At 40.2% G+C, this 24,271-nt stretch overlaps 1 protein-coding gene across 2 annotated transcripts in view; it reads left to right on the plus strand.

The window, feature by feature from the left end:
• Positions 1–13,749, plus strand: part of LOC117939149 (cilia- and flagella-associated protein 47-like) — a 72,834-nt gene extending 59,085 nt beyond the window's left edge. For both annotated transcript variants that reach the window (XM_034864196.1, XM_034864197.1), the window contains exons 62-67: positions 1,290–1,437; positions 2,731–2,915; positions 4,581–4,752; positions 11,602–11,763; positions 12,104–12,269; positions 12,694–13,749. In XM_034864196.1, the coding sequence (XP_034720087.1) occupies positions 1,290–1,437; positions 2,731–2,915; positions 4,581–4,752; positions 11,602–11,763; positions 12,104–12,269; positions 12,694–12,885 (1,025 nt within the window). In that variant the 3' untranslated portion in view covers positions 12,886–13,749. The remainder of the gene's footprint in view (positions 1–1,289; positions 1,438–2,730; positions 2,916–4,580; positions 4,753–11,601; positions 11,764–12,103; positions 12,270–12,693) is intronic.
• The last annotated feature ends 10,522 nt before the right edge of the window (positions 13,750–24,271 follow it).

The following is a 24,271-nucleotide window of genomic DNA, read 5'->3' on the forward strand; positions in this document are numbered from 1 at the left end:
TGAGATAACTCTTGTTATGAATTGATACTATATATAAAAAAAAAATTGAAACTACTAAACAAACAACAATTCCCGAATTTAAGGACGTTTCAGAATCCTACACATGCAAAGCACAATCGGCTTTGACTCGTTTCCTGCTTCCAGCGTTATCTAAATGATTTCTGGATATACCAAATCAACTTTTCTTCACTTTCCTGGAACATGAACGGATAGCTGAAGGAACATTGCGACTGTTGTGTGAAATAAGATTTGCAAAAAAAAGGTGCAATGCTGTTCCATGTCTATTTTTCTGCTAAGAGGAAACTTAACAAAAAGCCATTTGCCAAAATTAAATATAAAAAAAAACAAGCCACTAAATTGTATTACTTTGCGAGCTGTAGCCTACATTCACCACTTCTGAACAGAGGCAGAACGTACCTTATCCTTGGAGATTATTCCTTCAGAGCGCTGTGCAATACGAGAAAATCTCAGAACTGGACCTGGAAGACACAGCACTTTTCATCAGACTCACCCCGAATTAATTAAGTCTACTGCTAACTAATAATATTACCTTTGCCAAAATACCCCCGCGCATCAAATCCCCTACTTCACCGTTAACTGTCAAGCCACAAAACCTGTATAGAAATTACCACCTCTGCTGAAATGTTAAATTTGTTAACAATCATATGACACGAGATAACACTGTGTCTCTCTCTCTCTCTCTTTTTCTCTCTCTCTTTCTTTCTCTCTCTCTCTCTACGTTAAAATGCCACGTTTGTCCGTCAGTTGTTGTAAAACCTCAGCACCGCAGCTTGCCGGATTAAGTATCATCAAATAATCAACTGTAAAGTAGCTGCACCTTTTTAAAGGATCCCTTGGTAAATCCGGTAGAAAGTGAAATTGTAGAAAAAAGACAAAAAAAGGTAACAATTCATTGTTATGTCTACAAAATTATTTTAGATATAGTATAAGTTGAAGTCACCACTAACTCTGGTGATACACTGCACACAGGCATGCAAAGTATTACTTAATATTATGAAGTCTGGAGATCTTTTTTTCTTGTTGAAGGGAAAATCTATCTATGTATGTTGATAGTGTTTGGATGCTTTCAACGGTTTGTTCAGATTCTGCATTAGCAAGACACAAACAACCTTGTGCGTGGACAAATGAAATGTAAATGTACTTGTTGAAAGGACAACTGCCTCAAAAAGTTAATGTCAAGCCCTGCAAGGGTGAACAATTGTATTTCTCATTTGGTTTGTAAGCAGAAAACGGTTAATGTTCATGGCTGTCCTTCATCTTGGCTGCAGGTATACAGCTCTGTGAAGGGGACCGCTTTGATGTGCCTGTAGTGTTTGCACCAAACTCTATGGAGCTGAAACAGGTCTGGCTCTGCATCACTATGAAGCCCTGCAGCCGCTCGAGCAACAACAGTACCTTCAATACAGACAACATGAGGTGTGTGTGTGCGTGTGTGTGTGTTTGTGTGTGTGTCTTCTTGTCTGCATAACAGGCTACGTCTGAGTCTATGCCTGGTCCCAGACAAGCTTCTAGACTTTCAGTAAAGCTCATTAGCATCTTATATTTCTAGAAGCAGGTGGGCTTTCAATGTGCCTGTCACTGTAAACAAAGTGAATAAATACTGCAATACTATAATACTGTTATGATCATTAGTTATCAAGAAATGGACAGAATCACTGGAGTTAACTCGATAGTTTTTGCTTGCGAGTCAGTTAGTTTACAGCTCTTACAGCATAGTACAGAAACTGACTGGCGTTTGTTCACAGTGTCTTTTTATAAGAATCCGGAAGTAATATTACAAAGGAGATACTGTGTTATTATCTGGTTAGGCCCGGCATCTCCTCCACATGTCTTTACCCCTCAGGGACTTTCCGTCCTTTTCACAAGGTCAGTGGTCTCATGATTATCTCGCGAGAGACAGAAGTAATTTGCACACATACTTCATGCAAATAGTTTAACACTAAAAGGAAGTAAAGATTATAGCAAGCATAACTTTTCTAACAGTTACTTGTCAAGAAAAGAGGGAAGTGTTGAAAGTGCTCAGTACAGTTTTGAGCTCTTCAAAGATGTTCTATTCCCTACATAGGGAACACAGTGCCTTGGGTGAGGAACAGAGTAAATCCTGAACAGGTCGTCTACACGTCTATCACACTCTTTTTCACACCTTGGAACACTTTGAGGAAGCCCAGGCTGGCAAAGGCACCATAATCCTACTAATAATAATAATTACTTTTAAAGTACTGGACAATGGCCTTGTCTCAGTTTTTTTAATGTATTTCAATGTACAAAACACATATTGCAAACAGACAAACTAACTCTCAAAATAGGAATACTTCATTTTGTGTTTGGGTACAGTAAATTCAAACTCCTTTTGGAGAATAAAGCCAGAGTAAACATAAAAAACTCAAAAAAAAGTATGCATCGTTTTAATTCTTAATCTTATTTTCAATATTATTTGATTCAATTGTGATTAATAATTAAAAACAAACAAAGGTTGGGTTTTCAATCCATTTAGTATTAGTTAAATAAATGTAGAAGCTAGTATCATTAGCTCTGAGAAAAATCAAATCTGATTTTTAACATGCTGTACACAGCTGGTGGTCTAGTTTTAGATTTTGGCCTTCCACAGTTACCCTATTAGAAAGATGCCTGGCATGTTTTTAAATCCAGTTATGGTTCATTCCTTGTCCCAAGTACTGTGTGCACTCAATATCAAAATAAATATTTCAGGTCAGAGCAGGAATTGTCAACCATCTGTTGGATTTACCCCATCCGTGGAATTCCCATGGAGGTTCCTGTTGAGAACTCTCCACTTGGGGTGATCCATTGTGAAGCGGGCTGCCAGCTGGAAAGGAAGATGGATGTACTGCTCACTGGATGTGTGCCGGGGAATCAAGACCGGAAAGGACAGGGAGGTGTGTGCCGGTTTGGGATTTTTACTCTTTTTTCCAAGAGTTCCAGTGCTCTTGCAAAATCAGAAAACACAGGATAATTTTTTTAAGCTTTGTTATAATAGGGGATTTTGAGGGATTTTGAGGAGGTTCTGAAAGGTTTAGTTGTTGACTAATAGCAGTAGTTGTAGCACTCCAAAAGCAGACACAGGACTACTTTTCAGAACGATTACCAAATAATTACACCAATTTACCAGAAATTAAGATGACTTGAAATTGTTTTCTACTCTGATCTAAAACTGTTTCAATTTCTTTTGATCATGACCACAGTGTTAGGTGATGTACAGTACAGGCCAAAAGTTTAGACACACCTCTTTAAATGTGTTTCCTTTATTTTCATGACTATTTACATTGTAGATGTGTAGATAGGCATCAAAACTATGATAGAACACATGGAATTATGTACTTAAAATTCTCTTGATGAGCTTCAGTCATAATCTATAATGTAATTAGTCATAAAAATAAAGGAAACGCATTGAATGAAAGGGTGTGTCCAAACTTTTGGCCTGTACTGTACCTAGACCTAGGATTTATTCAAAAAGGGATTCCTTAATTACTCTTCCAATAGAAATTACGATACCAAAACTCTGTGTACCGATCCGATACCAGTACACTCTTTTTCCTAAATTTTAAACATGTATTACACTACATTTCTGCATTAGTGTAGTGGAGATCATTCTTATGTAAATTATAGTGAGGCTGTAGATATTGAGTATTTTTAAGTTGGGGTGGGGGGTGTTTTTCTTTATAACTAGCTAACCACATGTGGCTTACCACTGACTCCACAGTAGACTGTATTTATTGTGAAGCAGATGCAGGACGTGGCGAGTAAAATAGTAACTTGACACATTGACATGTGCTCACAGAACAGAGCAGGACGAGCGTTCAGCTCTTGCTAATACCCGTTTTGCTTAATATGGTCAGTATCTGGGCAAATACCAATCTGAAGTTTTGGATTAGTGGATCCCAATCTGTATCAGTAAACTGGAGTGTCATATGTTATGACTAAAACAAAATCCTCAGTATGCTTCAATAAAAAAATCAAGCATCAAATTAAACAAAAATTGTGGACATTTAAATAAAAAATAAAAAGTAGTTGCTTAAATCAAGTAGTTGCTTGCTCAAGTACAGCAGCTCATATTGCCTTCCATTTACCTCGCAACTCGGAAGCCAAAGCTGGGAGTGACGTCATGACGGAGAAGAATGCGTTCCATTTACAAGACGGATTTTCATTGTTTTGATTAATTCTAGCGTATCAATTGTTAGCAATACCAGTTCATTTTGTGCATACAAACAGTGTAACATGTCCACAGATAGAAGATGGACAGAACTGTGTTTACTACTGATTTAGTGAGACACAAATAAGACAGAAGGGCTTATATATGTATGTTACTTCACCTTTCACAACTGTTGATTTACGGAGCAGCCATGTTGGATTTTTAGCTTGAGGTACTCTGTGGTTTTCTGAGTTCCGAGCTTGGAAATCCAAGGTCAGGGGTGTGGTTGCAACTTTGACCTTGGAGAATCCGGCTTCCAAGTACAAATACAACGCATCAGTATGTTCTCTTTTCTTCTGGTGGTTCTTGCAGCTGCTCAATCACCTTCTACTTATTTCTTACTCCGGGGCAGTTTCCTGGGTGATGGAAGACTTCCTGTGTGTGGTTCGTTCAGCCAGAGAAACAGAGCACTCAGAGGTGGAGGACTGCCTTTCTGCCTCCGTTGATGCAGTGAGAAGCGATCCCGAGACTGGCATCGTATCACTCACCCTTAATCTAGTCTACACTCCTCTCAGGCCATGCAGGTTACAATACTACACACACACACACACGCACACACACACACACACACACACACACACACAAACACAGAAAAAAACTTTTCGAAGAAAATATGACACACGTTGACAAGCTTGCAGGAAAATTAAATACACACTGAGAAACATTTAGATAGTAAGAGGGGAAATGTGTCTCTTTGTTGCAAAGATTCAGTAGCATTTGAGTTAAATCCTGTTGTTCTCCTTGTTAAACCTCTTAATTGGTTGTGATACCAGCTAAAGCAAACAAACACCTTGCACATTCAAGCGAAATCATTGTACAAATGTGCACAAATGCACATAGAAAAAAAAAAACATACAGGCTCATTTTGACAGACACAAACCACAGACACACACCACATTAAAAGTCAAAAGACTAGTGAGAGATGTAGACATACACAAACACTCATTTGAAGAGAAAACTACAAACACACACACTCATGCACACACACACATACTTTGAGAGCATTATGCAGACTGAGAGGCACAAAACACCACCACGTGAAAAAGCACACACAAAAAGAAAAAACACACACTCAGATAAACAAATATGCACACCTCTTTTGTGTGAGTGCAAAAAACAAAAGGATGCTAAGAATAAGTCTGAAAAAAACAAGTACATACAGTACTAGCACATTCTCACACACAGACACAACAGGAAAGAAGGCATACAAACACTATGTTTGTTTTTCTCTCTTTCTCTCTTTAGATAACACACTTGCATTGAGCGTACTAAGTAAACACTGCATTTGTCTTTCTCCCTCTCAAGTACAGTCTCTTTTTCCACTATCTCTCTCTTTCTCCCATCTTCTCTTTCTCTCTCTCTCCCTCTCTCTCTCTCTCTTTCAGGAGGTTTGGCCTCTGCATTCATTTATTACTACTGTCTATATGTGCTGAGTCTTAATGTTAGTAGCTAAAGGATGCTGTGCTATCTCAGAGGCAAAGGGGGAGGCCAGCTCATTAGCTTCCTCTGCTTTAACAGCACTTGCCATGTCAGGTCAGATCCATATAGAAAAGACATTACTCTGGTGTGACCTTAAAGCACATTTGATACCTTTAAGGTTTAAAACGCCAGCGATTGTCCTCTTGCTTTTCTAATGAATTCACACATGGCTTTTTGAAAATCACTTATAATGGCAGTCAGTGAGAAAAGTATTTGGATATTCTTTTGACTTATACTTCTTAGGTGGAATTGTCAATTATTCACACACGCTTTATCCTTGACACTTTGGTGAGCCAACTTTAAGTTGTTGAGGCAATTCTTCTTATGTCAGATCACTGAAGAGGACACCATGTCATTAAAACACTTGTGTTACAACGTTGTATTGGCACTGAAAAATGTTCCACTGGAAAATAAAACAGTCTTTTTTACTGTTTTTTCTTCGAATTTCCGTTTTAACTTTCTGTCACTTTTTATTTTATTTTTATTTTTTAAATGCCTGTGTTTTATTTTTAAGTGGAACTTTTTTCCGGGCCAGTACTTGTTTCAGTGCCGATACAACTATTGAAATTAAAGTGTTTCAAAGCCAGTGTTTACTTTTTCAGCTCAGGTTTTGTTTTGATTGCTAAAGAAATCATCAATGCCAAAATGTAATGTCACTATTCTAGCTCCATAAAAAGAGGCTTAAAAAACGAATTCAACCACAATAATAATTGGATATTCTCAGACACTTCACATAAAGCATGTAAGCAAATAGGAAGTAGTTATGTAGTAATGTCTTGTCACTCTATGCCTGTGAATTGGTGGACTTTTTTGTGTAGATGTTGACACTAATGATAAAGTTTCACTGTGAGTCACTGTGAGCAAATCAGGCTTTGTCACTGCAGTAGACCCTACAAACTATTATTAAAAACAATAATAGCAACCATTATTGTTCTTTTTTATCCTAATTATTTTTATTTCATAGAAAAAGCAATACTAATTATAATAATAATAAAAATAATCCAAATTAAACAAACAAAAACAGACAAAGTACTAAATGGTAGCTACTTACCATCACTGGAGTTTTGTTAATACTCCACCTAAATGCCAAAATAAACTCCTTCTACAAAAACTACCAGTTTCACCACTTAGGCTAGATTTAAATTGCTTGTTTTTTAAGAAGAGTTTTGAGCGAAAAGTGAGCTCCGTGCACACGTTTTTAGCTTCAGTGGAAAAAACGATCTCTGTTCAAACTACACGCCAAACCGCGAATCTCATAAACAATTTTGTATACTGGCATGCACGTGCCAGGGTAAACCGGAGGCAGCATGTATACTTACATGCACATGTGGCTAGTTGCCATAGTAACTTTACTAGCCTAGTCTGGGGGTGGGTTTACACACAATCTAATAAGACATACTGCATTTTAAACTCAGTTATAATGGTATATTAGGTTATTACTGTCTCTCTGTTAAAGGCAAACGTTCCACTGTACTGTCATTACGCAAATCACTGACATCCGATTGAGTGTCGGGCTTGAAAGTAGGTCCACTTTTAATTTACTGCCCCTACCAGCAGGCGGCAGCATAGCCATGTAATACTGTCTACTTAAAGAGGGCATGTAAATGTATGTCTGATCGTCTCTGGGTTAAATGTTAACCCATAGTAGTAAAAAAAAATGTAAATGTGCTTCCCCCCACGATGTCATCATCAATTGCGATGTTTTACTGTTAACATCGCTCAACCCTAATCTTACAGTTAAGCTATTCTCTACTGTCCTCCTCACTGTATATTATATGTGACAGCCTGCTGAGTGAAGAGTGCATTCATTTATCAGCTCCTGACTTTGTCTGTAGAGACCATTAATGAGGCGTGCCTTGGTAGGATCAATACCTCTGAGAGCTAATGAGTTCTCTATGAGGAAATGACAGGGGTTGTGGTGTCGCTAATCGGCTCTTCCATTATCTACATGTTATTTCTCTGCCCTGGGTAGTGAGATGAGGAACCAAGTATCACAAACTGAAAGTAGGAACATTAAAAACCGGTTTAGAGAATCATGTTTCTTCAGATAAATAGGAATCCTCAAATTACCCTTTTTTCAGATGAATTAGATGAAGAATTGGAAGAATGACTTAAAGAAAAACATGCGTTGAAAGCAGACTGAATCAGAGTTGTTTATCTGCGTGCCACAGACGGCAAACTTTGTCAAGGTTTTTGTTCCAGTTGAAGCCTGAAGCAGCTTATTTTACTGATAAGTTCCTCTTCCTTTTTAACGTGGTCCGGATGTGTAGCTTAAAGGGAAGATTCGATACCTTCTGATGTGGATGGAAAATCAGTAGAGCTTTAGTAATTCTACATTTTTCTACACAATAAATTGTCTCAAAAATAATTTCAATTAGCAGTACAATTGTCTGTTTCAGTCACATTTAAAAATATTTATGTATTCCTTTCAAACAAATGAATCCCAGGATACAACTTTTGGTTATATGACTGTTATGTGACCCAGATAATGTAATAACACCAGCACACCGCCTATGAAGTAAACTTGACAGTAGAACATTTATCCTCCTCAATAAAAAGCCACTCATTAACAAAAAGAACTGCATGTTCAATTTCTCTGGATTGAGACAGCTACAGCCCAGAAAGTTTGAAGTTACTATGGCAACAAGTACAAGCAGCCGCTAGCAGGGCTGCCAACTCTCACGCATTGGCCGTGAGACACACGCATTTGACTGGTTTCACACGCTCAGACGCCACACCCCCGATTTCTCAGGCTGAAGTGTCAAACCGGTCGGTCAAATTTCTGAAAGATGAGTTTATCTATAGATCTATCTGTTGAGCTACTCGTGATCGACTAGTTGTGCTTTCAGAGACTGTGAGGGGGTTCAAGAGCACTCCCTGTCTGTGGAATTTTCGAAATGTCGTAAACAGAACATTTTTTTCACGATCCAGCCCAGGTGCATTACCCCGGCTTCAGGTATGAGCTCCGAGTATCACAGACCCGTCCGTTGCTTTTTGTCCACTCTCTCTGTAAAGATAGAGGTGAGCAGCGCGGCTGGTAAGCATAGCAGTTTAAGTTCATTTTAGTGGACTCGCTGTGGGCAGTGACGCGTCGCATCCCTGCGTAGTCCTCCGATGAAGAGCAGCGTACAGCCTCCTCTAAACTCTGTCAGAGACCTGAATGGGCCTCTGTGTCTGTGTGACGGTCTGAATGCGAAACTATCACATCAGCGTAGCAATAAAATGAACAGCAGACTATATTCCAACTCTCCAAATCTCAGACAATAGAGATGGGAGGAGTTATATTTTGAATGTGCACAAAGTTGTAAACATGAGCAGAAATCTGATGAAACACATCTGAGCTATACTATACTATATATACAAAACTGTATATACTATACTATATATACTATACTATTTTGTACGATACTGCAACGTTGGGCCACTATTGTGCTTCTCTAACCTCTGTGCATCTCTAAATGTAACTGTAAATAATTCATTCAATGTTTCATAAAATGAACAAATAGTCTTTATTTTCCCAAGAAAGTAAATTCAGTAAGTGGGGCACAGAGGATGAGGGCCAAACATTACTGAGCCTTGGCACAAATGTTAAAGGATTAGAATTTATGTAAATCAGTGGTTCTCATTCTTTAAAATTTTAGTGGTCTTAGTTGATCCCTCAACATTAATTTAACTTTGGGTCCCTGGTCCCTACACCAGAGACCCCTGGACCTGTTCACCACAGACCCAAATCTTCTCAGCTATTGCTGACATATGCTACTGTCTCTTCATGTGGTTCATAACGTTTGGCACATTGTCTGGGTCAGTTCTTGAATCATAAGATGGTAATACAATGTGTGAACAAGTGATTAACATTAACCTAAATGCTAAATGCCCTTATACCTTCTGATACTACAACAATGCAAAGGCTCTTAACCCTACAGTTTTGCACATATCATGTAAGACTTGATTTCTAAATGTTTTGTGCACAAACCTCTCCAGAAAGTGCCATTTAATGGTTTATTTTTCAAAAAAAATCCTGGGGGGGCATACCCCCCTAGGGAGAGCACCTCATCCCCCCACACATTACAAATCCCAATTGAAACCCTGAAGGATAATAATGCTGAAGGAACCAAAGAAATTGCTTTGTACGTGGCAAAATATGGGTGTCGTCGTCCCGTTCCCCCCCCCCCCCCCCAAATCTCACTCCAAGGTTTTGAGAAAGGTTGGCAGATCTCCGCTAGCATGTTTGTGGCTCAACCGTCTGACCAATAATCACTTATATAAACAAAATCAACATTTACCATCAACAGTCATAACCCTTAGGACGTTAGCTAATGTTAGCAGACAAGTGGGGATGTGTTTGCTCAGGTTCTGGAGACTCCCTGCCACTGGCCATGTCCTCCCCGCTGCAGCCACAGCTTCCCTTTTGCCTTAACCAAATGCTTTACAATACAAGAATGGCGTCTTTTTACTAACGTTCATTATATATATATTACCAAAATGATTCGGAAATGCTGCAATATGTTTCAGTTGGCTTTTTATTCCTCAACTAAAGTAATGCAAAACACTTTTACAGCCCCCCTATTGACAGCACCAAACATTTTGTTTTATGAATAAGTGGTGCTTAAATTTGTCTTTGACTTTCATGACTGTATTTCATATTCCTTAAAACATAAAGAATGTATGCTTTCATAGCCTAGTGATCTGATTGTCAGAAATGATAAGCCTGTCTCCTCACTTTTTATTAAATGATTTATTAAGGTTTCATGATTTATATGAGCATAGCTTCCCAGAACTGTCAGCTGCCGGCCAAACAGCTGACTACTCATTTACATCTAACCAGCACTTATTGTAGGCCAATACTTGTTAAACAAGTTGTGATTCACTATGCGTGTATATTTTATGACTACCATAGTGTTCTCTTCAAAACATTGCGAGCATTATGATAGAACCAGCCTCTCTGTCTTAATCAGTACCGTGCATACGCACAGCTGAGACGCTGCATGTCTTGCAGTGTAGAGAGCGGAGAATCAGCTTCAGTGTTTGACAGATATTAGCAAAAGAATTGATAAAAAAACACATTAATAATCGCAATGATTGCACAGACAGGGAACATCCTCGTTAGACAGATTACACCGAAAAACACCGGTGGCAGCATTTTGACATTTAAAAAAAGTCCTATGGTTGCAGAGCCATCTCTAAGACACACTGCTAAACCCACTAAAACAGGCAATGTTGGTAAAGTAACTGAACTTTCATAGGAAAATGCAGCTTTGCTGTAATTGACAGTTTAAAATGTCCAAGGACACCTTTTTGCTATTGACTAATATGCAAACTAATGTCAGATTTTTTTTTCAGTTTAAAAAATAAAACACGATGTCATGGACGTCAGTGCAGTATTAGCCTATATAAAAGTGTTTATGTTTCTAATTAAACATTAAATATCATTGTGGCAAGTCTTGATACAAGTTACATTAAAGGATTCTATAAATAAATAACATATAATGAATAAGATTTAATGTTTCTCAATTTCAAACGTTCTGATCAATCAGGAATAACTGTCTTTACTGTAAATATGAATAGCTATTTACAGACTGTGTGGGCTAAAACACACAAAAAACATACTTCTCCTTTGCAACATTCAGCACAATTACAATCTGGAAAGCAAACTCATTAAAATATTAAATAATTAAGGTCAGTGTAAACAATTGAATATTGGCATTACAATGTGCCAAATAGCAGTCTTATTTACAACAATTTTGTGTTGTTTTAGGTTTTTAACAAAAATTTAACAGTTTTAAAAATGGTATGTAATGTGTGCAAAATAGAGTATAAATTCTGAGTTTTGGTGGCAGTTGAGTATTGTAACCAACTGAAAAAAACTGTGTGTGTGTGTGTGTGTGTATATCCAGGTACTCAGCGGTACTAGCTGTGCAGTGTGTGTCCGGCAGGATCTGGGAGTTTCCTATTACTCTCATTACCACAGAGCCTCAAGTGGATGATGTCATCCTCACTGAAGCCACTGAGTTGGGCAAGACTTCAAATGTTGGTTTTTGTCTAACCAGCACAACCAGGTATGTGTTGACTCGCCTATCATTTCTTTTATTTGCTCTTATTACATTCAAGTTTTCTTATAATTTAATAAAAATTGCAATTCACTTACTTCACCCATAACATTAATAGGATTTTTCCAATGGCCCCGAAAAGCCACGCCACTAAAGACACACCTTCAAGATGGTAGCACTGTTGTAATGGAAATGCATATCCCTGCCGTGCTGGGCTGACGTGTCAAACACATAGGGAAAAAACCCTATTAATGCAGCCATAGTGCCCTTTGGGTGTAAAGATCAAAAAGGTCATCAGGTCCCCTCAGAAAGGTTATGTGGTGAAAAGTGGCTTACATTCCAATTCCAGGAGGCCGGAGCCTTTCAAAGCAGTGTTCCTGCCAGGCAGCAGCAATGAGTTCAGAGTGACTCCAGCCTCAGGGATGTTACCTCCTGTGGGTTCTACTGGAGCCCTCATCACTGTGTCTTTCACACCTACCATGTACAGCAAGCACAGAGCAAGACTAACCATCCAGGTATTTCAATTATTTATTATATTCTCTGATAATCTCACTGACGTTTGGGTCTGTATGTAGTTTCTGCTTTATGGTAATACATTGTAGTAAATGTCTAGAGGTCTGCATCGCTGGTAAAAACATGTTAACAATAAAGGGTTTCTGAGTTACCATTACTTTTAGGAGTTTCAAATAGTGCAGTAATTTACAGTTTCTGTTACTGGTAAAAAATAGCAGCTTTAACAACAACAACAAGAAGTTAGGGTTTTCCATTCAAAGTGCTAAGTAAGCCAGAAGTGATAGCAGGATTTACAGCTTCAGATGTGAGATGCCAGGGCACTGGCCAAAGTTAAAACCATGCATATGCTAAATTACATACTGTATTCACCATCTGACTCAATAATTGTCAGAGTTGCATAATGACAGCTGACTTCTCTTATTACAGGCAGCAGACATGCAGTGGACCTATGAGGTAAGAGGGAAAACCCCTCATGACTCCCCACCCATCTGTACTACCTCCCCCAATACCAGCTCTTCTGTTCTCCGTCCAGCCAATGAACAGCTGCAGAACTTTGTGGTTCGAAACCTTCGGCTTCCCGCCCTGGCTAACTCGTCCCCTCTCAAAGTCCGCAGATAAAGGACATTCTCACTCTCTCCTACAGCTAAGGGTTGTTATCTGTTATTTCTACCTTCATTTTTGACTTTTTATCCTTAAATTTTAACCAAGGTTGCTATATTTATCCAGCAACATCTGTCATCTTCAAAGAGATACCTTTATAATTAAAAAATCAACTTTGTGGACAAGCAGATGGATTTCATAATTTGTTATTTTTCTCTTAAAATAGCTTATTAGTCATGTGAGTGTTTCTTATCAGCAGTTCTAATGAGTTATTTTTCCGCCAAAACAAATATGTTTTTGTCTACCTTGTGGCAAGTGAAGGACATTGTTGTCAAATTGAAATGAAGATCATTTTTGAGAACTCTTAAACTTGGAAAAATACAGTACATTGCCCAGTTCTTGGATTTGATGTCAGTGTCCATCACTGTTAATGTATCTTTAATTGTAATTAACCTTGAAGAAATGCCTTCATTTAAACAATCTTCTACAAAGTCATCATCATACATGTTGTAACACAGTTGGCAAAAAAACTCAACATGCAAAATTCCTTCTGTTCCTGCTGACTTCATCCCCCTGTCTTTCTTTGTGATTGGTATGAATTGAAAGCGTCATTGTCCCTGACGTTACACATTCAGCAGTTATCAGATGTATCATAAGCAATAAATGCTTGTTAATGGTTATGGTGTCCCTAGAATGTCTCAGAGTCCATTTCAAGTAAAATGTTACCAACTTTATTTTTATTCATCCCTTCTCTTATGATCCTGTGTTAGACAGATATTGTCAACTAACATTATATTACACCAACAGGACAACCTTGAAGTAAAGTGCAACCTTTCTGAAAATCTCAGTATGTTCCATTTAATAAATCAAACCACATGAGCCGTTAGAGGTTGCCCAGTATGTGGGCCTGTGTGTATAATGGATCCTACACAGCACACATGGCTGTCAGGCTCTTCTCTGGAATCTGTAGCATCTATGATAGCTGCGTTGTCAGCTAAGGATTTTAAACAAGTCCTTTTATATTGTGTTGTTTTGCAACACTGAATCTAAAAATTATTTAATTTAAAATACTGGCAAGCTGCTTGTTTTTGTCCTTCATAAGATAAATTAGTAGCCATCAAATTGTTTTCTGGAGCTGCATCTTACGTATGGTATATTGTGCAGAATTGCAACCACAGCAGTGTTGGATGTTCCAAACCCTCTGTTGACTATTGAACACCCTTTACATGAAGAATATGGAATCTTCTTTTCCACTGTTCAATGGCACATTCAGTGAAACTTGTTAATTTATGTGCCCTTACAGCTGGGGGGAAACTTATTTCTGTAGTCTAAGGGTGATCCTAGAAAGTAATTAGTTTTCACGCTGTGTTGTCTAACCACGTCTGAAAGCAAGTCTTTATATGATGATATATTGATATATTATTGTATTATTGCAGTACTTGGGCAATGAGATTGAAGCAACCCCTTTACAGTGTAAATAATAAATAATATATAAATATAAAATATAAAAATACATAATATATAAGGAAGTAAAGTGTAGTTAGGTAGTGCAGAGAGTACAGAGTGGAGGCCTGAAAACTATATACGTATATAAAATAACTTTATGGTGTGAAAAGTAGTTAGGCATTAACAACAAATAAATAAATATTGCACAGTAACAAAATTAAATGGTTAAATATTGCGCTGTATGAAATTGCACAGAATTCCAGTGTCCTTTCAGGCATTATATAACAGTATTGCACAGTAGGAGGGAAGAAGAGAGTCCGGGGATAGGCTGTGGAGGAAAGTAAGTGCATGTCTGAGTTCAGAGTGGTTATGGATTAGGGAAGAAACTGTTCATGAGTCTTTTAGTCCGTGCTTTAAGGCACCTGTAGCGCCTTCCTGAGGGCAACAGGTCAAACAGATCAGAGGCGGGGTGGGAGGTGTCCTTGATGATGTTCTCTGCTCTGCTGAGGCAGTGTGGCGTGTAGATGTCCATCAGGGAGGGGGGAGGGCAGCCAATGATCTTTTGTGCTGACCTTACAGCCCTCTGCAGCCTCTGCCTGTCTGCCACGGTGCAGCTGCCGTACCAGACTGTGATGCAGTAGATCAGCAGGCTCTTGAAGCAGCAGCAGGTTGAAGTCCAGGTTGTACTTCCTGAGGACCCTCAGGAAGGGTAGTCTCTGCTGGGCCTACTTGATGAGCGCTGTGATGTTGGCTGTCCAGGAGATGTCAGCGGAATAAATAAAATAAATAACTGGATTCTTTTAAGTGTTTTTTTCAAATGTTCTAATAAAGGATCAGAAATGATAGATAATACAGCAGAAACCGCTTTGAGGTTGTTGTTTTTTAAGTGCTCGTGCCGCCCCCAATGTGTCATGAAAAAATGTCGCCCCAGGCAGTTGCCTGCTTCGTCCGTGCCAAAAACCGCTACTGCATGTAACTCAAAACACGAAAAGAGAAAACAAGGAAAATTACTCAGGAAATGAACTAATTGTTATTTAATCAAAGGCATGTGTTTCTGGCATCAAAGCCTCCCCCTTTCTGTCCCCGAGCACAATATCCTACTGGCTAACTGGCCTATATTAATCTAAGGAGATTTAATGTGTCTTTGACACTGAATAACAGAAAAAAACTTTAATGACAAAGTCAAAACAGAACTCTACATCTGATCTTAATTAATTACCAACATAAGTCACATACAGTCAGGTCCATAAATATTGGGACATCAACACAATTCCAATCTTTTTGGCTCTATACACCACCACAATGGATTTGAAATGAAACAAACAAGATGTGCTTTATCTGCAGACTTTCAGCTTTAATTTGAGGGTATTTACATCCAAATCAGATGAACGGTGTAGGAATTACAACAGTTTGTATATGTGCCTGCCACTTTTTAAGGGATCAAAAGTAATGGGACAGATTAATAATCATAAATCAAACTTTCACTTTTTAATACTTGGTTGCAAATCCTTTGCAGTCAATTACAGCCTGAAGTCTGGAACGCATAGACATCACCAGACGCTGGTGATGCTCTGCCAGGCCTCTACTGCAACGGTCTTCAGTTCCTGCTTGTTCTTGGGGCATTTTCCCTTCAGTTTTGTCTTCAGCAAGTGAAATGCATGCTCAATCGGATTCAGGTCAGGTGATTGATTTGGCCATTGCATGACATTCCACTTCTTTCCCTTAAAAAACTCTTTGGTTGCTTTCGCAGTATGCTTTGGGTCATTGTCCATCTGCACTGTGAAGCGCCGTCCAATGAGTTCTGAAGCATTTGGCTCAATATGAGCGGATAATATTGCCCGAAACACTTCAGAATTCATCCTGCTGCTTTTGTCAGCAGTCACATCATCAATAAATACAAGAGAACCAGTTCCATTGGCAGCCATACATGCCCACGCCATGACACTACCACAACCATGCTTCACTGATGAGGTGGTATGCTTTGGATCATGAGCAGTTCCTTTCCTTCTCCACACTCTTCTCTTTCCATCACTCTGGTACAAGTTAATCTTGGTCTCATCTGTCCAAAGAATGTTGTTCCAGAACTGTGAAGGCTTTTTTAGATGTTGTTTGGCAAACTCTAATCTGGCCTTCCGGTTTTTGAGGCTCACCAATGGTTTACATCTTGTGGTAAACCCTCTGTATTCACTCTGGTGAAGTCTGGTGAAGTCTCTTTGTTTAATTTCAAATCCATTGTGGTGGTGTATAGAGCCAAAAAGATTGGAATTGTGTTGGAGACCCAATATTTATGGACCTGACTGTAAGTCTCATAATTAAATTGAGTTCAACTGTATCTGGAAAGTTTTGGTGAGTCAGCATTTTGGCAATAACCACTATGAAGACAAAGGATAACACTCCAAGGAACTCAATGAAAGGATGATGGAAAAGCCCAGGTCAGAGGATAGATCTACAGATAAAGTGTATGTTGGAGCTGTAAATGTTTAGTTAATTAAAATGATTAATCATCCTGGTCGTAGAACAAAGGATCCTCTTCACTCTCGCAGGGAGCCTGGGAGTATGTCCACCTGGTCTACGTGTGTTTTTTGGCTCTGGAAGCAGGCGCAGGACCAGCTACCCTGGGAGATACTGTGGGAGGTGCTGCAGATGATGTGGTCCTGATGACTTCATCGGCCTCTGACCTTCAGCACTCACTGGATCTGTTGTCACAGTCGAGAGTAAAGCGGCTGGGATGAGGATCAGCACCTAAATCTGAGGCCAGGGGTTTCAGCAGGAAACCGATGGAGTGCTTTCTCCAGCCTTCTTGTTCGCGAGTGAGGGGACAATGGAGCAGGAGATCGGTCGCAGAATCGCTGCAGTGGGGACGGTATTACCTTCAATTTATCACAATGTTCTGATGAAAAGAGAGCTGAGCCAGAAGGCAAAGCTCTCCATCTACCGGTCAGTGTCTGTTCCTACCCAAAACTATGGTCATGAAAGCTGGGTCAAGAACGAGATCCAGGGTACAAGCGGCTGAAAAGGGTTTCCTCAGAAGGGTGGCTGGCGTCTCCCTAAGAGATAGGGTGAGATGCTCAGTCATCCGTGAAGAACTCGGAGTAGAGCCTCTGCTCCTTCGCGTCAAAAGGAGCCAGTTGAGGTGGTTCGGCCATCAGGTAAGGATGCCTCCTGGGCGCCTCCCTAGGGAGGAGTTCCAGGCACGTCCAGCTGGGGGGAGGCCTCGGGGAAGACCCAGGACTAGGAGGAGCAATTATATCTCCCACCTGGCCTGGGAACGCCTCAGGATCCCCCAATCGGAGCTAATTAAAGTGGCTCGGGAAAGGAGAGTGTTGTGTTCCATGCTGGAGTTGCTACCCTCGAAACCAGGTAAGCAGACGAAGATGGATGGATGGTTGATTAATCATGATGAAAATGAATTCATGGTACCCCTTAAGTTGTCTTAAAATGTGGTGGTTGTTATAGAGAGTTACACTCTGTTGTTTGTGTTGCACTTACCTTTCTGTGGGTCCACATATGGAGCTGTCCTATGGCTCACCTTGTGCCTGTGGAATTATTCACGAGGCAGTTACGCTCAGTTATGCGTCCATTAAGCACCATCTGCAGCGTACTAGAGCAGAGAGAGGAGATAGGAGAGATTGAGGAAAGAAGCAAAAGATAGAAGACTGAGAGAGAGAGAAAGCAATAAAGGACACAAGAGAGGTAAGGCAAAGGATATGGTTGGAGTAATAGATGATGGAAGGAGCAAAAGGGGGAGGGAGAGCAAGAACAGATGAGAGTAGCTGATAAAGTGAACAGTAAAAGGCTGGTGTTGGGTGAAGGATAAAGAAAAGACACCGCATGTATTTTGCATATCTGTGAGGGAAAGGGGGTATGTGGCTGTGTGTGTGTCTGTGTGTGGTTGTTGATTCCTGTCCATAGATTACCTACGGAAATGAGCTCCCCTCCTCGCCTTCCTATGCAGGTGCGTTGCCCCAGCAACAGATGAGATGTTGCCTGCAGTAACAAGAGATCACACCGATGTCAGTCTCACAATAATGAAATCTTGGTGACAAGCCGCAAAGTGCTGACACATTGAACTCGAACAAAGCAGATCCACCGACCTCCATACAAAACAAGACTCTCAAAGTTTACCTGCACTTCCTTCGAGACAATGTTGAGTCTTTCGGAATAGTGTAGCACTACTTAACAGCTGTGCAGTAATACAAAGATACTACATTGGCTTCTATTGAGCTAGTCTTTGTACTAAGGGACAGCTTTGTTGAACAGATTGCACTAAAAGTTGAACTAAAAACACTACTCACTCAGACTAGAACCAATCGGTAATTATAAGGTTTTTAAACTGACTTTCAGTAAGGAGATGGATTATTATATTATTATATTATATTAATAATAATTATGTCTACTTTATAAATCCCACAATGGGAAATTACAATTTACACTCTGTGGTTATTGCACACATTACACACAGGCCTGAATTACACACACATGCTCAGTACCTATACATGCACTAATGGAGAGATGTCAGAGTGTGGGGGGGGGGGGGGGGGGGGGGGATCCCATAGAAAGGCATCCAGAGCAGTTGGGGGGTTTGTGCCTTGCTCAAGAGCACCTTGGCAGTGCCCAAGTGGCACGTCTCCAGCTACCAGTCCACCACCATACTTTTGGTCCGTATAGGGACTTGAGCTTTATTCCAACCTGAAAGAAAGTATCTAAACACAGTGTTTACTAGTCTGTATCGACGATGTTTCAGGTGCTGCCAGAAATACCAAAGTGCCTTCTGCTTTCTTTGTGTTTAAAGTAAATTTACCTCCGATCTCTGCAGGGTAAATCCAGACAGAAAACTGCCTTTGAACATTGAACAAGTTGCTTCCCGGAATGCTGTGTGGACTAACCAGACCCTCCTCCGCAGCGCAGTGGAGGAAGGTCTGGCAATGCAAGACTAAGCGTTTACTTGGTTATTAGAAGCTAATATTTTCCAATCAAAACGGATTATTTTGAAAATTCCTCCTTATTGTGCCAGATCAACCTCCATCTCTTTCTGATTGAGGTGGTTTTGGTCCTTCGCTTATTTCCATTCCTTGTTTTTGAGTGAGATATTTGATCGCAGGGAGGGATTGTGGAGGGTGCAACTGTTTAAATATAAAAAAGAAAAGAAATAATAAATTGATCACCAAAAATCTCTTCTGATTGAGGTAGTTGCATGAGGCACTTTTATTCTGATTAGGGTATTATAACGATTATTAGGGTCTTTGTGAACACACCTAGTGTCTCCTGGAAGACAATCGTAGTGTTGCTTGTTCACATGAACAGTGACAGTAATGTTGTTAGAATGGGGGGGGGGGGGAAGAGAACTTGAGAGAGAAGTTGAAACCCTGACTCCTTTCTCACCTCCACACAGACATTACTGTCTAAATTGTTGGTCATTACTTTTGCAAAGCTGCTGAAGGTTGTAAAGACCTCTTTTTTTGCAGTGAGAGCACACGTTGCCCAAGGTCACTCTTAACATTTAACAGTTTTTTACAAAACTTTACTATTTAACAAAGTTATTGTCCTCATTATTTCCTCTTTCTAACAGGTTAATTCTCCTCTGGAACTGTCTTAAATATTGGAGATAGGAGGCATTCCCTAAGATAAAGAAAGCTGATAAAATGATTAATTGTTTAAACCAAATTTAGCATCTTGCATTATAGGAATTTTGGCCAGTTGGAAATGATTTCCTACTCTGAGATGCTTGATACATATGTAATGTTTTAGGAAAGTAGCAATTCCCTCTTTGTCATAGATAGTGTTCTGCTGTTTCTAAAAGACTCTACCAGCTACCAACCACTGCTAATTGGGATTCAACCCTACATGACCCACCTTTCTAGAACTGTCTAAGACCCAACAGGAGAGTGTAAGAATCATTTTAATTAGATGTTTACAGTAATAGTTTGGAGTTATTTTCTTATTAAGTCCAAGGTTTTCCCTCTAGGTTCAGCTTACAAAAGCTCAGGTAAAATGTAACATCCAAAAAATAATGAATAATAAGCCAGGCATCCAAACAATTAGTTCTGATTTGCCTTGGGAAGGTAGTTCAGTTTGTTAGAGAATTTAGAATTCTGGTAAAAACTTCTATTTTTGAAGAGAGAGGGACTGTTAGTGAAAACATTTTAGATTTCAAACAACTTTGATGTCTTCCAACAGGCGAGCCATATGGCGCTGCATTAACTAATCCTTCTCGTTTCCCCGACATTCCTAAATGGATTATCTACTTGGCTGCTTAATACTATTTCATTTTCTTTCTGTCAGAGAGAGTCTTATCCCCATGCATCATTCACACGGGGATTCAATTAGCATGGCAGTAATTAAGAAGGGGGTGTTTCTCCCTGAGATGCACACAACATTATTTGACAGCCTACCAGAAGAAGGGACGTAAGTGTGTGTGTATATGGGTGTGTGTGTGCATGTGTGCATGCATTTCTTGTGTATCTCTTTCGCTATGAAACTGGAGGTTGTTGTTACTCAAATGAATATTGTCCAATCTGCCTGAAATGTGTCATGCTTGATGAGAGCCCAGAGACCTGAGACCCGAGGATATCCACATGGCTATGACTCATAGTCATAGTGCCACCTGTTGGCAACAGGAAGTCAGCCTCATGTGAAGACCATCCGATTTACAAGACATTTACATTGGCTGTGCTCAAAACCGTTCCCTAGAAATAGTGCACTATAGTGCGGTCGCCAATTTTGCAGTATTTATTCACTAGGTTGGCTGGGTGGCCCACCTCCGTCACACAAATAACTGGCGCATCTTCTGAAGCAACCATGCTTGACTCTCAGTGAGTGTCCGAAATCTTGTTTGGTAGATCCCTATGTAGTTACCTATTTAATAAACACTATATAGGAATAATGAGTGAGTGAATGAGGGAATGGTTCCCAACCCAGTCATTGTGCGTTCTACACTTGATATTAAGCAACAAAATGTGTGTCTTGTGCCACCGCCTTTATTTTAGCCACATCCCAGGTACTTTAACCACGGACCTTTCATTAATCATGAGCCGTTTGTCTCAGACACATACGGGAGGCATCATTGCACTCGGCAGAGTTCCTTTTTCATTGATGACGGTTTGCCCCGCTCCCTAGACTATAGCCACACCCTAATAGGTTTTAATGAACTATTCCACATCAGACTCTTGTGGGAAGTATCACTGCACTCAGCTAAGACTTCCTTTTTATTGGTGATGGGTATTAAATCTAGGTTATGTTACTTGGTAAATAATGGTTAGTCTTAACATTTACACTGATTTTCTATTATACGGCCATGAAGCTTACTTAAATTTTAGCCTAGGTAGGTAAAAAGATTTTAAAAAATGTCTTAAATTTAACTTGGAGGATCCTAGTACCCTGTTCAACACTGTTGATAATTAGTATATACTGTATACTGTATATCAAGAAAGGGGGTTGGTAGACTGACTCAGCGGACATCTTAACTTCCTGGAACTGATGATTTAATTTTAGGTTCAGGTTGGAGATAGAATCCCTCCAACTAGTCCTGCTGCCCTATTATCTCCCATCCTTACTGTACACAGCTTGGATGGTTCCCCGTTTTTCCAGAACGGTTTTCCAGAAGCACCTGGGTGCAAACCCAAAGTCCTTCTTCATCTCTTCTCCAAACTCCTCCCACACCTGCTGCTTTGCCTCTTTCACGGCAGAGGCTGCAGCCCTTTGGGCCCTTCGGACCTCCGCACTACCCGTTTGAGCTTACTAGGTCTGTCCAGAGTCTTCCTCCACCCTGTGACCCAACTTACCATCAGATGGTGATCGGTTGACAGCTCCGCCCCTCTTTTCACCCGAGTGTCCAAAACATATGGCCTAGGATCAGATGAAATTATTAGAACATTGATCATTGACCTTGGGCCTAGGGTGCTCTGGTACCACATACACTTATGAGCATCCCGATATTCGAACATGGTGTTTGTTATGGACAATCCATGACTAGGACAGAAGTCCAACAACAGACAACCACTCTGGTTTAGATCAGGGAGGCCGTTCCTCCGAATCACGCCTCTCCAAGCATCTCCATAATTGCCCATGTGTACGTTGAAGTCCCCCAGCAGAACTATGGAGTCTCCCACTGGAGCCCCATGCAGGACTCCATTCAAGGACTCCAAAAAGGTTGAATACTGTGAGCCCTTGTTTGGTGCATATGCACAAACAACAGTCAGATTCCCCCCGTCCACAGAGCCAGCCTCTGCCGCCCTGGTCTGGGTTCGTTGAGGCCCCTGACCTTCCCTGCCACCCATGTGGCAGCACACCCAGCCCCAGTGGTTCCTCCCACAGGTGATGTGTTACGATTTTGTTAGACCCAGAACACAGAGAAAGAAAAACACCCGTAGTCAGGATAAGGTTCAGGTAGTTTAATGTTCTTAGGAAGTATTCCAACACAGGTGAAGCCTGGTGGCAGGTCGGCGAGGGGGTGGAAGGCCGCTCGGAGGGAAACAGATGAACGGAGAGTAAAAGTTAATACGTGATCCACAAAAGCAAACTTGAATGCAAAACACTAGGACTAGGATTGCATACACAAGAGTGTATGTAACGATCTGGCGCTGAAGAGGTGGTCAGCCCGGGGTTAAGTACTGCAGTGGCATGATGATTATAGGAATGGGAATATTACATTAAAGCAAGAGTGTCATACCATCAATCTTAACTCTGCATCTCACACCTCATGACTCCTAATTTTACTTTCATGCTTAGTTTGATGTCAAAGTGATGGATAATATTCAAATTACTGTGAACTTACTTGTCAGTTATACGCACACAAACACACACGCACGCACGCACACACACACACACACACACACACACACACACACACACACACACACACACACACACACACACACACACACACACACACACACACACACACACACACACACACACACTCTTGTAGATGCATTGTAATATAACCAAACCATGAACACTACTATAAAAGATGAAAGAAAAAAAAAAGTCCTAGTCTAATCTCTACAGTGAACATACTAAAATACAGAATTGAGAACTTTATTTGGCAAGTACAGAAATACACAGATTTTACACACAAATATAAAGATGTAACGTCAACACCAACATGCTGTGTAAATCACCGTATGACTAATTCTCAAAGAAATTATTTATAGATTGCTTTATTAAAGCAAAACTTAATCCACTTTTACACACACTGGAGACCATGTACGTCTTTTATTATTATTAAACACTGATCCAGAGGAGGAAGGCACACATGGTGCTTTCCAGTTCAGTGAATTGAAGGCAGGGTTGGTAATGTTGAAAGGGTAGCTAGATTTAAAAGTAGCATCTCCTCGGGGCTCTGTCCAACCCCTCCCCCGACCCTCAGGGCTCTGCCCCACACACAGACTTTCACTAGCACTGCCGCGTCGCTGGATCAGAGCAGACAATGGAGCCGCAATTTCACTCATCAAAACTACTTCATCTCTAATTCACACTACTCTATTCTCCAGCAGACTTGCAGTAACTCCGAATGTGACGACCACATTGAGCTCAGGCTCGTACGTGGGAGGGGTGAAGAACGCGCAGAGGGGCAAGGAGACATTTCAGACCGTATCAGAAGTAGTAGTTAAAGTGCACAATGATTGCAAATGTCTACAGTAAATTTTTATTTAATCTGCTATTTTTTTTGTTTGTTTAAAAAAATATAAAAGTCGAGAAAAAAACATCAAAACGTCTTCTGTGTGATGTGGTTCATCGTTTGACTTTACTAAAGCTGACTCTGAAGTCTGCCTGTCATCTGCAGTTATTTGCTTCTCTGCTTATTTAGTCAGGTTTTTCCTTTTAATTAAATTCTCGTCCGAACATACTGAGAATTGTCATGCTCCCCAGAAAAAGAATCCTTCTGATTTGACAGGGGAACTCCAAAGAGTTTACACATTAAATTCTGTATACAGCTTTTGGGGAATACTACTGCATA

Source organism: Etheostoma cragini, chromosome 24 (assembly GCF_013103735.1).
Source record: "Etheostoma cragini isolate CJK2018 chromosome 24, CSU_Ecrag_1.0, whole genome shotgun sequence".
NCBI lineage: Eukaryota > Metazoa > Chordata > Actinopteri > Perciformes > Percidae > Etheostoma > Etheostoma cragini.